General features: G+C 39.1%; 1 protein-coding gene across 1 annotated transcript; it reads left to right on the top strand.

Moving 5' to 3' along the window:
* The first annotated feature begins 1,634 nt into the window (after window positions 1–1,634).
* Window positions 1,635–12,305, top strand: lrp10 (LDL receptor related protein 10). Its single transcript, XM_004079911.4, has 10 exons — window positions 1,635–1,725; window positions 3,670–3,854; window positions 3,988–4,020; window positions 4,160–4,304; window positions 5,024–5,217; window positions 5,321–5,865; window positions 5,959–6,395; window positions 7,665–7,859; window positions 8,870–8,999; window positions 10,465–12,305. Exons 2-10 carry the CDS (start codon window positions 3,806–3,808, stop codon window positions 11,107–11,109), a joined length of 2,373 nt encoding a protein of 790 aa, XP_004079959.1. The 5' UTR covers window positions 1,635–1,725; window positions 3,670–3,805; the 3' UTR covers window positions 11,110–12,305.
* The last annotated feature ends 143 nt before the right edge of the window (window positions 12,306–12,448 follow it).

The raw sequence follows: 12,448 nt of genomic DNA, 5'->3' as shown, positions 1-12,448 counted from the left end.
TTTTAATCTCTGATTGGAATCTCTGACAAGCTTTAACTAAAGTGCTTGATTTTCTTAGTTGTGAATGTGAGTGTGTGTGTGGCCAGACTGGTTACCATGACTTTTCCCAACAGTAGTTGGGATAGGCTCCAGCAACCCAGTGACCCCAGAAAAGAATTCAGTGGGTTAAGAAAATTTATAAATCGATGGATGGATGGATGGATGGAGTGTTTATTTTTGCTATGTTTATAAGCATGCAATGTCAGTGTCTTTTCCCCCTTCAAAATGTGTGTATGCAAGCAGGGCTAGTCACATTCTGAAAGTCACTCAAGAAATGTAAACCTGATGAAAGAAATAAACTGAAACTATGAATGCAAAATCAAAGATAGGGAGGTAGTGATGAGACACAACGCGTGTGAAAACCATTTTTGTTGCAAACGCAAAAATATTTTTTGAAGGGAAAAAAAAGTTTTGAAATCAAATATTGATACGTTTGGTTTGCAATGTCTTTGCATATATATCACTTCATAGTACTGAAGCAGGGGTTTCAATAGTTACAGGTAAATACTACTTTTTAGTTTTATTGCAGCGCACTTAGAGAGCTTGACAGCTTTATTTCCTTATTAACATTTTATTATTTTTAGTTTTTATTTTTTTAGTTTTTTATAGTTTTTTTCCTTATTAACATTTTTTTTATTATTTTTCTTTTATTTAAGTGGATGAAAGTAGATGAAACCCAGTTATCAAAATAAGCTATGTTTGATTAGACTTGACTTTATTATATGTCAAACATATACTGTACCATGACTTCTAAATATCCATGAAATTCTAACCGTTGGCAAAAAGGCCTAAATAATGAAATCCTTTACATTTTCATTTAATAAAATTTAATCATAATTTGGAGTTGGTCTGTGTAATTCTTTATCAAATTTTTCAAAATCAAATATATAATCTAACAACAGGCCTAGTATAATATATGACATAAAATTTGAATATATAGAATTAATGAAATTAAAACAACTGTGATCAAATTCGTTTTTGCTTAATTTTATTTTCTTCTTGTTTCTTTGTATTACCTTGATGTATATTCAATTGTTAATTTGGACTTTAAAGTCATTTCAGTTCTATTTTGGTGCTTAAGCACTTTTCACAGTCGCAGATGTCATGTTTATGAGTCCTGGGATAAATAATAGATTAGAAATGGTCTTTAAATCCTTAACCTTGTGCTATATCCTATGACCCCACCCTTACATTGACTTGTCATCCCTACCATGACAAAGGTGGATAAAGGTGGAAAGATTTCATGTTATCCATGGACACCAGTGAAGATCACAAATCATTGAAGGAAAAAGGTTTAGCTTACTATCTTGTGGGTCTAGATGACACCACTCCCAACGTTAAAGTGCCTAGGATAGCAGAAGGGTTAAATGAAAGTATCTCCTGTTTGAAAGAGCCAACATTTTTTATGAATTAAATCCACTGTTATTGAACATCAGTGACACCTGGCGGTTAAAAGGAGTATGGCATTGTTCACATTTGTCAGGGGTTTCTCGATAATTAGATATACACAACTAAATAAAACAAAAGAGAAATAACTAATGCAAATATTTACTATATGCTGCTACAATTGTTCTAAATGTCAAAAAAGCTTGTGAATGTACGGCATGAGCTCCGCCCCCTCCTGTCAGCGGCCGCGTTACACGGAAGTAGCTCAGAACTTGTCAATAAGAGAGGCCGACTGAAATGGTAACGTACTCGCCCTCCGCCAATTTTTTGAGTCATTTCTCGTTCTTATTTCCGACTCTGATCCCCATAATGTGACACGTGCGTGTATTAAACCCCAAGGTGTTGTCGTCAGAGGACTTTTAGTGGTGTGTCGTAGATTTAAAAAAGGGGGAACAACGGTAGAAAAAGACCAGGAGATGCTAACAGTTAGCAGTTAGCCGCTTCCTCCGTCTGTTCAAACCGAAACTACAACGTAGCCGGAGTTTAAAGGCAGCATTTTAAGATGTATACGCATTTGTGTCAACGAGGTGGTGATATTTTACATCGTGACATAACAGATAAATTCGGAGTTTGACAGCCAAAGATGTACTATGTGACTCTGTGAGACTTTTATTGTCTGTCGTCAATATTGACCACAGAAGGAAGGAAGTAGCTGTGTTGTGCGTAACAAAGATAAAAATAACCTTTTTGATCCATTGTACTCTACAGAGCACTGTGTATGTCGGTTTCCTCTAAAACCTAGTAGAAAAATGACGTTAAACAGCCTTTTTATTCTTGTAAAAGAACTGCTAGAACCTCTATTTTAATAGCAGTACCTACTTACTATCTTTTCTAATAAAACTTCGTTGTTTTCTAGATAAATTTGATTCAAATTTTCATAGTTTTTTTTCCCAGGATTATATGTCACCAGTAAATGCGTATAATGTAAAATATTCAGGCAGATAGGAAGTTATTTTGGTTTGTTCCACAAAAGCCACCAAAACAAAAAACTGCTTTTGTTAATAATTAACTTTTAAGGCAGTGAAATTATATGGCAAGACATAAAAAGAAAATGCTCTTAACCTTTTATATACAGTGATCTGTTTTTATCTGTATTTAGAATTGTAATATGAAGTTAAGATGGTTATACTGGAAAAACCTGATTAGCATGTGAATCATTTGAAGTTATAAAGTGACTTAAGTGCTGCATCAAAAACTACAATATCTCCTAATAGAAGAATTGCCATTAGTTCTACTATAATGACTATTAAAAATCACGTGAGGATAATATGCAGGAAAGACTGTATCATAATTCCAGCCGGGCACAAACCACAATTATTAACTTTTTTTCCACCTTCAATTTACAAACTGTTGGCATTTCAGTGAATTAAAAGGGACGCCATCTATACATTATCCCCTAGTCTGAGTCCCTGATTGGTGTAGTAGTGTGTTACTGACGGTAGCTTTTGTTACTTTGGTCCCAGCTCTCTGCGGTTCGTTTACTAGGTCCTCCGTGTGGTTCTGGGATTTTAGCTCACTGTTCTTGTGATCATTTTGACCCCATGGGATGAGATCTTGCGGGGAGCCCCACATGGAGGGAGATTATCAGTGATCTTCTATGTTTTCCATTTAAATCTGAGTTGTATTGAGCTGTGGAACAGCAATAACCGAGAGACTAATCTCTAGATGGTCATCATGAGATCTTATTGTTTTGGTTTTGCCGCACTGTCGACTAATGTGTGGGGGTTTAAATACAAATCAAAAGTAAGACACTGAACAACTATTACGTATAAAAAATTAATCAAACATTAATTAAACAGCAACTGAAATTGATATCAGTTTTGTAAAAAAATAAAATAAATCAGTTATTTTAGAGAATCATTGTTTTTCCTACAGCTCTAATATTTATTTAGTGTTTCATATTTTGAATACTCAGAATAAAATCTACATTTTATGATTTTGTTTTTTCTTTCCAGACACAGGCCTGCACAGAGTTAACTTTTCATTTTTATTTTTTATTCCAACTGTCTGAGAAAATCAGCTTTTTGCCCTCTCAAATATTTTTAGTGAGTTTTGAGCTTAGAAATAAACTAAATTCATAGCCATAAAAAGTTTTGAGGATTTTATTTGTTTTTTACGTCACATTTCCTTTTGTAATTTCGATTGCCATTCGGTCTAAAACTGTTTTTTTTCTTCCTTTTTTAGGCAAAGTCTTCCTGAAATCATCTACAATGGCACTTCTCTGACATTTATTACATTTGAATCTTTTTAAAACCTTTTAAGTTTTTTTATTTAAAAAAAACTGCTTTCAAAGACTTTGTAGAGGGGAAGTGTAATCACAATGACAGTCAGCCATAAACTATGCGCTCTCCTAGTTTGCTCCATCACAGGTAAGACGCCCTATCTTTACTGTGGATCTATTTGAGTTCAATATTTTATCTAATTTTGTGGGGTTTTTTTTAACTCCAGCAATGTTGAGAAATGATTTCCTAACGGATTTTGGTTTTGTATTTCTTTCGGCAGCTTACAGCTATTTGGACTCTGCTTTCTGTTCTGGTGAGTGAAAAAAAACATTTTTTTTGTAGAAACAATTGTCCACGGCTTTGCAATTATGAAGCATTTTTTACTTCAATAAAAATTCTTATGATTGGCATTTCTTCAAAATGGGCTAATATCTTGTCTTTGTGTCTGTCAGCCCACTGCGGAACTTCCCCTCAGGTCTTAGACAGTAACATGGGAGAGATCCGGAGTTCTTCTTACCACACCTGGTATTACCGCTTTGGATCTATTTGTGACTGTTGGGTCATCAAGGGTTCGGAGAACGAACCGATAGTTTTCAGGTACGAACGCAGAATGGAGGTTTGAATAGAAAAATGTTTCATTTAAAGTCCCACTCTGATCGTCTTTCGATGTAATGTAAAAGTATTCCCAGTGCTTTTTAATTATGATTATGCCGTTTTTACCCAAAATATAAAAAAACGATGTTGTTCTGTCAGACATAGTTTCTGCAGAGCAGCAGTAGTTCAGTAGGGCAGAATCGTTGGTGCGGGGCAACTGCGGCTCGCTCTTCCTGACACCCATAATTGAGAGCTCTCTGTTTACATGCTCGCATTCTAGCTCTCCACCCCTCACAACTCCAACCTAACATAACCGGTGCAACAAAAATTGCAAGCAGTATTGGAGCGATGAGTCGTAGCAGGAAGCCTGTGGCCGCATGGTTTCCATGACACAAATAAACGACCTTCGTTCATCTGCTCCTGATTCACAATGATTAGAATAAAGAAATACTTAGAAATGCAATTTAGCGCTTAACTTTATATATCATGACAAAAATGCCGTAAGAACATGTTAAAATCATCAAAAACCAGTTAAATCAGAGTGGGTCATTAAAGCCTGAAGGATTTTTTTTAAGGCAAAAAGGGTTAAAGGTTTTTAGAAAATTAAAAAAAAAATTTTATTATGGTAAAATGCAAGTGTATCCTTGTTTTTTGTTAGTTTTTCTTATTACTAAGAGATTATGTTTGTTTACTATTTTAGTGTTTACATTTATTCCCTCCAGGTTTTCTCGGTTCTTCGTGAAGTGTGACACCGAATGGGTTTCCCTGGAATCCTCAGCTGGTGGTGAACCGGTGGTTCTTTGTGGGAAAACATTGCCAGAGCCTCTCAGGTTTCCGGGGGGAAATATCACAGTTGTGCACCATTTCTTTCCACACCAATACCCGGTGTCAAAGTTTATTTTGAGCTATTCCAGAGGTATGAAGGGCTGCTCTTCACTTTCACCTGCACGTTTTGGGTCTTTAAAAAACATCTTTGTCAAATTTTTTTCTTTTAAAATAATGTTTCTTTTTAAACCTAGAGTCAGAAAACTGCCCAAAGACGTCTTTCCAGTGTCCTGGGAGTCAGTGCATCCCACTTTTCCTGCGCTGTAACGGGCGCATAGATTGTCCCGATGACAACGTTGGTTCTGATGAGCAGGGCTGTGAAGATAACATGGACTATCCAGAGATTCAGACCACAGCAGATGGAAATAAAGACTCTGAGAAGCAGATGGTCACAGAGAAAACCAAAAGCTTGGTCAGAACGACTCCCGGATATGTGTATGAGGATTTCTGGCAGCTGGAGAGGACGCAGAACCAGCTGGGGCAGGAGCAGACTCAGACCAAAGCAGAGGTGCTCATCTCCACAACTCCCGTTGAGTGGCCGTGCGGAGGTCTCTTCCAGACCTTCTATGGGACCTTCTCTTCTCCAGCCCCCCGAGGGAACAGGATCTTCTGCGTTTGGACTTTGGATCCTCAGGACTCTCGGGCCCTGAGGTTAGACCTGCGACAGCTGGAGCTGGGGCCTTTCGATAGACTGACCATCTACAACAGAGGCGAAGGAAAAGGAGATGTGATTAAAAATGTGGGTGTCTTGAAGCTTTTCTTTTCCATTTTTTTTGTCCTCCTTTCCTCTGATTGAGCAAAATGTTTTGTTTTTTTCTCTGCGTTTTGACAGATCACCAGTGCATCTAATTACAAATCAGTCCAGGTGGAATCCCACACTGGCCTGATGTCCCTGACATACGAAACTTTCCCCGGCTCTGAGGGAACAGGCTTCAAAGCCACGTTCCACGTGGGCAGCTACTGTCCGCCGTCGGAATATCGCTGTGGAGGATCGATGGGAGGATGCTACTCAAAGGAGCAGCGCTGCGACGGGAAATGGGACTGTCCCGAAACCGGAAAGGACGAGGAGGCGTGCAGGGGCTGCGGCGTCAACCAGTTTGCCTGCGGAATGGTGGGACAAAAAGCCGTGGCGCCCAACCACTTCCCTGGCAGGCCGGTGTGCTACCCGGTGACAGAGAGATGCAATTACCAGCTTTACTGCGCTGACCTCAGCGACGAGAAGGACTGCACTGTGTGCCAGCCAGGGACCTTCCATTGTGACAGCGACAGGTCAGTGTCAAGGCTGAGAACCATTGGATGCTTTTGGACAAGGTGGAGGATGAACGGCAAAGATTACATTTTAGAACACTTCTAACTTTTTCTGAGCTTCTCTATGTATGGAAAAGATCAGGATATATAAGATGTTATGTATCAGAATAAAACAAGACCTAAACATGGAGTATTAGGATTACTTTTGATTGAAAGGATGCACACTGACCAATCAGGGCTTCTGGTCGCATTTGAGGGTTTAGGAAGCAAATCTTTATGTAGGTGGCGGGATATATGCATTTCAGTGCAACGCAACTATAGATGAAACCAATTTAATCTAATTTTAAGTCTTGTTTCACTGATTATTTTCAGTGTAATTTTACATGTTTTTTTTTTTTCCACACGCACCGTCTTCTGCGTCCTGATTGGCTGTTGATTTTGTCAATCTCTGTTTCGTGTCTCCTGTACAGAATGTCTTCAGTTTGCCACATTTACATAAACCCTTCATCTCGTAATCTTTTTTTCATTCTATAACACTGGACTTATGTTTCTGTTAAGCTTTGAGAGTTTAAGAGAGAAAAGAGTGAAAATGTTCATGTCTGTCTGAAAAAAAGTCCATAAAGTGTCTAATGAGAAGTTTTACAACCTTAAAACATCTCTAATACCACGCTACGGATTTCACCTCTCCGTGTGTCATTTATGGAAAACATCAACTTCCAATGAACGACAGAACACAGTTAGAAGGGGTCGGGCGATGAATGGAATTTATTGAAAAAAGATTTATCTTTGGTAAAATTGTGATTTTTTTTTTTTCCCCCTCCAGCTTTCTCCTCTCTTGGGCTTCCCGCTCCTTTCTCGCTATGCGCAGACGTTCAATTGGCAGCTAGCAAAGAGGAACTTGTTCCCAAAACAGGAACAGTAAACACGTTTTATGTAAATAAAATACAAGTCAAGTTGCTGTTAATGAAGAGCCACAGTGATAGTAGTGACTGTCTTTATTAGGAAAAGAACTGGAGCTGCATCATCACTGCCAAGAGCAGGTCTACCTGCATTTAGGAAGAAGAGTTCTGAACATCAGATTGTAGAAATATACAGCGCTGTTCAGTTCTTTTAGGTTTTTTAATGTTAGTTATTTGGGTATTTGGAGGTTTTGTTCTCTTGTACTCACTGCACTTGCAAACTCTTTAAAAGGTTATTGAAGACAGCAATGGTCTTTAACATCAGGCTCCTTAGTCCTCCCCCTGTGCTGCTGCATGCCTTTATCACAGACGGCTCATTGTTCCATTGCAGGTGCGTGTTTGAGAGCTGGCGCTGTGACGGTCAGGTGGACTGTAAGGACGGCACCGATGAGCTCAACTGCACCGTCATGCTTCCCCGCAAGGTCATCACCGCAGCAACGGTGGGCAGCCTCGTCTGCGGGCTGCTGTTGGTCATCGCCATGGGCTGCACCTACAAACTGTACTCGCTCAGGACCAGAGAGTACAGGTGAGACCCGCTCTGCTTCCTGTTGGCTATCTTCAGAGTGATGAATATAAGGAATTTGAAGAAAAAAATCCCTTTAGTATTTAAAAAAATACTTTATTTTGACAACTTTTATAGTGAAGAAAAATCTTGACAGTAAAAGGAATATCAACACATGTACATCCACTCAAGTCTAAAATCCTAGTTATTAAACAATGATTACAAAACAGCAGAAAATATAAGTAAAATCCAGGATTAGTGGCTGGAAAATGACTACCGTTAAATTTGAACATGGTTGAAGTTTAGATTGATTTAAGGTTTTATAAATTACTTTCAACGTATAACAACAGAAAAAAGGCAAAATTGCTTTGACTTTTGTGCAGCATCAGCATATCTAACTGTTTCTGAGATTATGTCAATTAACTGATTATAAAGAAAAGTCACAGCAAAAAGTACAATAAACAGAAAAATCAAAAGCTGTCAAACTATAATCTATTTAAAGAAAAAAAGGATTTGGCATTTACCTTTTTTTAAATTTTTATTTACTTTTGGAGGACCTATAAATTTGCACCAACAGGCATAAAAACCAGATGTCTTCAAAAACTCTGTTTGAATTTGTATTTGTTCACCTTTTCCATTTGTTTTTGCAAGAAAAAGTCCAGATTTGTTGTTGTTTCTTTGATTTATCTTAATAGAGAGTCGTCGTGAGGTTGTTATCCTGTTTTTAGCATCAATGTGTTGAAAGTGAGACAGCAGTTCCTTACAAATATTTTCCTCCTTTCCTGGTCTGTACAAACTAAAGGACTAAATCTTTTCATAGTGATCTCTATGCACAAAATTATTTTATGTGAATTTAGCAAATGAATTCAAATTGTGCAGTAAATATTTTTACATTCATTTCTCTTCTGGAAACCCCTTACCTGATAAATGAATTTTCATGCACTACAACAGATTTTTGACGATCCTGTAAAATAACTAATGAAGTTTATTATAAAGATTAACATTCTTCAAATCGTCTGTGTTTGTTGTTGCAGCATGTTTGCTCCAATAAGCCGCCAGGAAGCCCAGTTGATCCAGCAGCAGGCTCCTCCCTCCTATGGTCAGCTGATTGCCCAGGGTGTCATCCCGCCAGTGGAGGATTTCCCCACAGAAAACCCCAATGAGGTAAGAAATGCATGGAGTAAAATGAAGTTAAGCTGAAAAGGGTTTATAAAATAAAAAGTAGCAATTTTTGTTTTATAGATTTTATTATCCTGTTTGGGTTAACCCTTTAAAGGCAGATGAAAATTATGGTTTTGGTATTTTTAACCATTTTAACTGATTATGGAGGACATATAATGAAAATATTAAGCTAAAAATTACATTTTTGAGTTTTTCTTTATTCAAACTGTTGTGAATCACAAGCAGATGCAAAAATGCTGTTGCAAAAAGATCATATTTGTTATGTAGAAAATATGCTGGGCGGGCCACAAGCTCCCTGCTCCGCCCTTCAACAGGGACATGAAGGTGTTGCTCCACATCAACAGTCCTGCCCACATCTCAGAGGCAAATTTCTAATCTCTGCAGAAACTATGTCCTGGAAAACGACACATTTTTTGACTTTGGCTAAAAACGGCATCATCGTAATTAAAGACGTCTGGGAACGCTTTGAAAAAATAGATTAAAAGATGATCAGAGCGTGACTTAAACACCAGAGAAGTTGCTGGCGACACCTAAATAACACACTTTTTGACCAATCTTAGCTGTTTGGACTATCAACGTTAATCAGCTGATCCTGTCACAGAGAAAAATGGCTTTTCATATCAGCTTTGTATCAATGTGCAACAAATTACTACTGCTTTTCTCTGCTTCAGAATCCACAGGAATTGCATTCATTTCAGAAACGGTTAAGGAGAAAGAGTAGTCGAAAGAAAATCAACACTTTATCTAAAGCTCTTGTGTTACAGGGTAAACTCTTAGGGAACTTCATGTTACTTTCAGATGATGGTCAATGTGTAAAATGCTCGTTTAGAATCTGTATTTGTTGCATAGTTGTGTAAGTCTAAAGATGTGGTGTTTTTTCCTCAGAAAAGGACTCAGTTAATACACTAGAGCAGCACTTTACACGGACCGGTTTAATGTCAGACAATATCAAAGGTTGCATTTTATATTTTTAAGCTTTAACCTATTATTTGAATTAAAAAGCGTTTAAAAGAAATTTAAATATAAATAAAAATCTGAAAACAGTAGATTTTTTATTTTATAGATGACAAAGATTCAATGAAAACAAAGTTGTTGATTTGTAAAAGTTGTTTCAGATTTGTACATAATTCAATAAAAGCAACATTTCGTTTTACACTGATAACTCAACCCAGCATCTGACGGATTTTTAGTGAACAGAGTCCGGCAGTTTTCCAAAATAAAAATTCTGTCAGTATCAGAAAATAAACTAAACGGAAATAATCAAAGTTAGCGTATGCATTTTTTTTTCTGTCTGCGGTCCGGTACCAAGTTGCACGACGGATTTCTGTGACAGCATTTTCTTTTTTTTTTCTAATACCCGACCATCAATGAGTTATTTCAGATTTTTATAATTCATTTCAGGGGTTTAGTCTTTGCACTTATTTCCTCAACTGTCTGTTTTTGTCAGACTTCGACTCTTTCTCTGAGGGGAATTCTTCAGCTCCTCCGTCAGGACGCCGCCAACTCCCCCCACCGCCGTCGCAGGCCTCGCTTCGTCCGCCGCGCCGTCCGCCGGATGCGGAGGTGGGGTCTCATCCCCAGGCAGGCCTCCAGGCAGAGTCAGAGCCAAAGCTCCAACCCGCAGCAGTCCAACTCCGCTCCACCTGGTGAACAACCAGCCCAGTCCACTCCCACAGGCTCCTCCTCGGTGGTGGAGGCAGCCCTCCCACCCGTTTCTCAGAAACTCGGCCTGCTGTCCACGACGGAGCAGCAGCAGGAAGCTCCTCTGCTGCAGCTGCCGTCAACGGATGCCGCCTTCCTGCCTCCCCCTCCATACGCCCCCCCTGCTCCACCTCACACCACTCCCTGCACTCCCCAGGTTTCCGTTCCTTCTAGCAGCCCTTCCTTAGCTTCCATCTTCCAGACGCTAGGCCTCAGTATTTCCCTTTTCAGAGCCTCCCCCTCTTCTTCTTCTACTTCCTCTTCTTCCACCAACTCCATGCCTCTGTCGGCCTCTCCTTCTTTCTCCTCCTCTTCCTTAGACGATGAGGTGCTGCTCATCCCGCTGTCCGAGGACAACACTTCCGAAGATGACGTGCCCATGCTCACCTGAAACGACCTCCTCACCGCTCGCTAGGTTTCTTCCGCATCCAGTCGACCTTTAGCACAGGAGTGCCTCACTCCGACACTCATCTTCTCTGTGCAAGTCTGTTCCTTTTCTGATTGCTTTGGATTTCATTTTGTCGCCATTTCCTGCCAAATCTTGGACTGTTTTTTCTTCCCCTTTTCCCTTCGTCTTGCTTAAGGACTTACATGTGTTGGTGTCAAGCACGGGGGGAAAACACAAAACAAAGTGGATTGGGTGTGCACTTAACGCTGGACTGCACAGAGAAGGTCAACGTTTGCACAGAAGGATCTTCCTCATCCAGATACCGACCAGGCTACTGTCAGGCTGGATGAGCTGAGCTCCTACAACGGAAAGTTGTTTGAATGACTGCGACTGTTTGAATTCAAGTGTTTGTTTGTTTTTAGTCCTAAGAGACAAAGGAGTGTGATTGTAAATGTGAATCACGCTGGTAAACTTCTGCACCCAGTCGGATGAAATGAGAGGTCACTAATATTATAGGAAGGACAATATTCCCCCCTAATCAAGTGCCTTTAGAGGAGATTCCTGAGAAGTTCTAGTTCCTTGTGGAAACACACACACACACACACACATTGGTTCATCGCACGCATCAGCACATCAATGGCTTTATTAGAACATTGTAAAATGCATGTCTGCAAGTTGGCAATACCTTTTCGGGGGATCTGTTGTTGTAGTTCAAATGATAGTTAATGTTTTCTAAGTACACATAGGTATTATCCTGACTAGAAAATGAATGTACTCAAAGAGAAACACTTTCAAAGACAATCTCTTCGGTGCCTGATTCCACAGCGTGAGAACAGAAAGATGAGGCGCCCCTCGCGTTTAAAAGAGGGCAGCAAAGTCGCAAAATGACCTCAATCGTTGATGAGACTTTATTAATATTATTATTATTGTTATTTTGTTGCAGACTGACACAACATAATTGTGGTGTGCCATTCGAACTCAGATAAAATGATTTATTGTGTTTTTATTTCAGCAAGCTGCGTGTCCTTTTATCATTCTTTAAATTCTTTTGAATGTAGTGTGGCGGTTACGGAGTAAAATAGAAGTTTTAAGTTCAAATGCAATGGGATAAATAAAAAAAGTGATTTTAGGATGTAAGGAGTTCGATTTCACTGTATATAAGTCAAATGTTGCTGAGATTAAACAATTTGCACTTTTAAGGCTTTGTGTTCTTTTTTCTTTTAAAGGCGGGTCTTTGGGGAGGGGTGGGTGGATTGTATGTACATCAGGTGACACTTGGGTGACACTAAAGCATTGTATTCTGGGAATTCTTTGTTTTTCTGTGTGAAACCAAAGACGAACA

The sequence above is a fragment of the Oryzias latipes genome, chromosome 18 (genome assembly GCF_002234675.1).
Source record: "Oryzias latipes chromosome 18, ASM223467v1".
NCBI classification, from domain to species: domain Eukaryota; kingdom Metazoa; phylum Chordata; class Actinopteri; order Beloniformes; family Adrianichthyidae; genus Oryzias; species Oryzias latipes.
The sequence above is the reverse complement of the archived record's forward strand: the minus strand, read 5'-3'. Positions and strand labels throughout refer to the sequence as shown.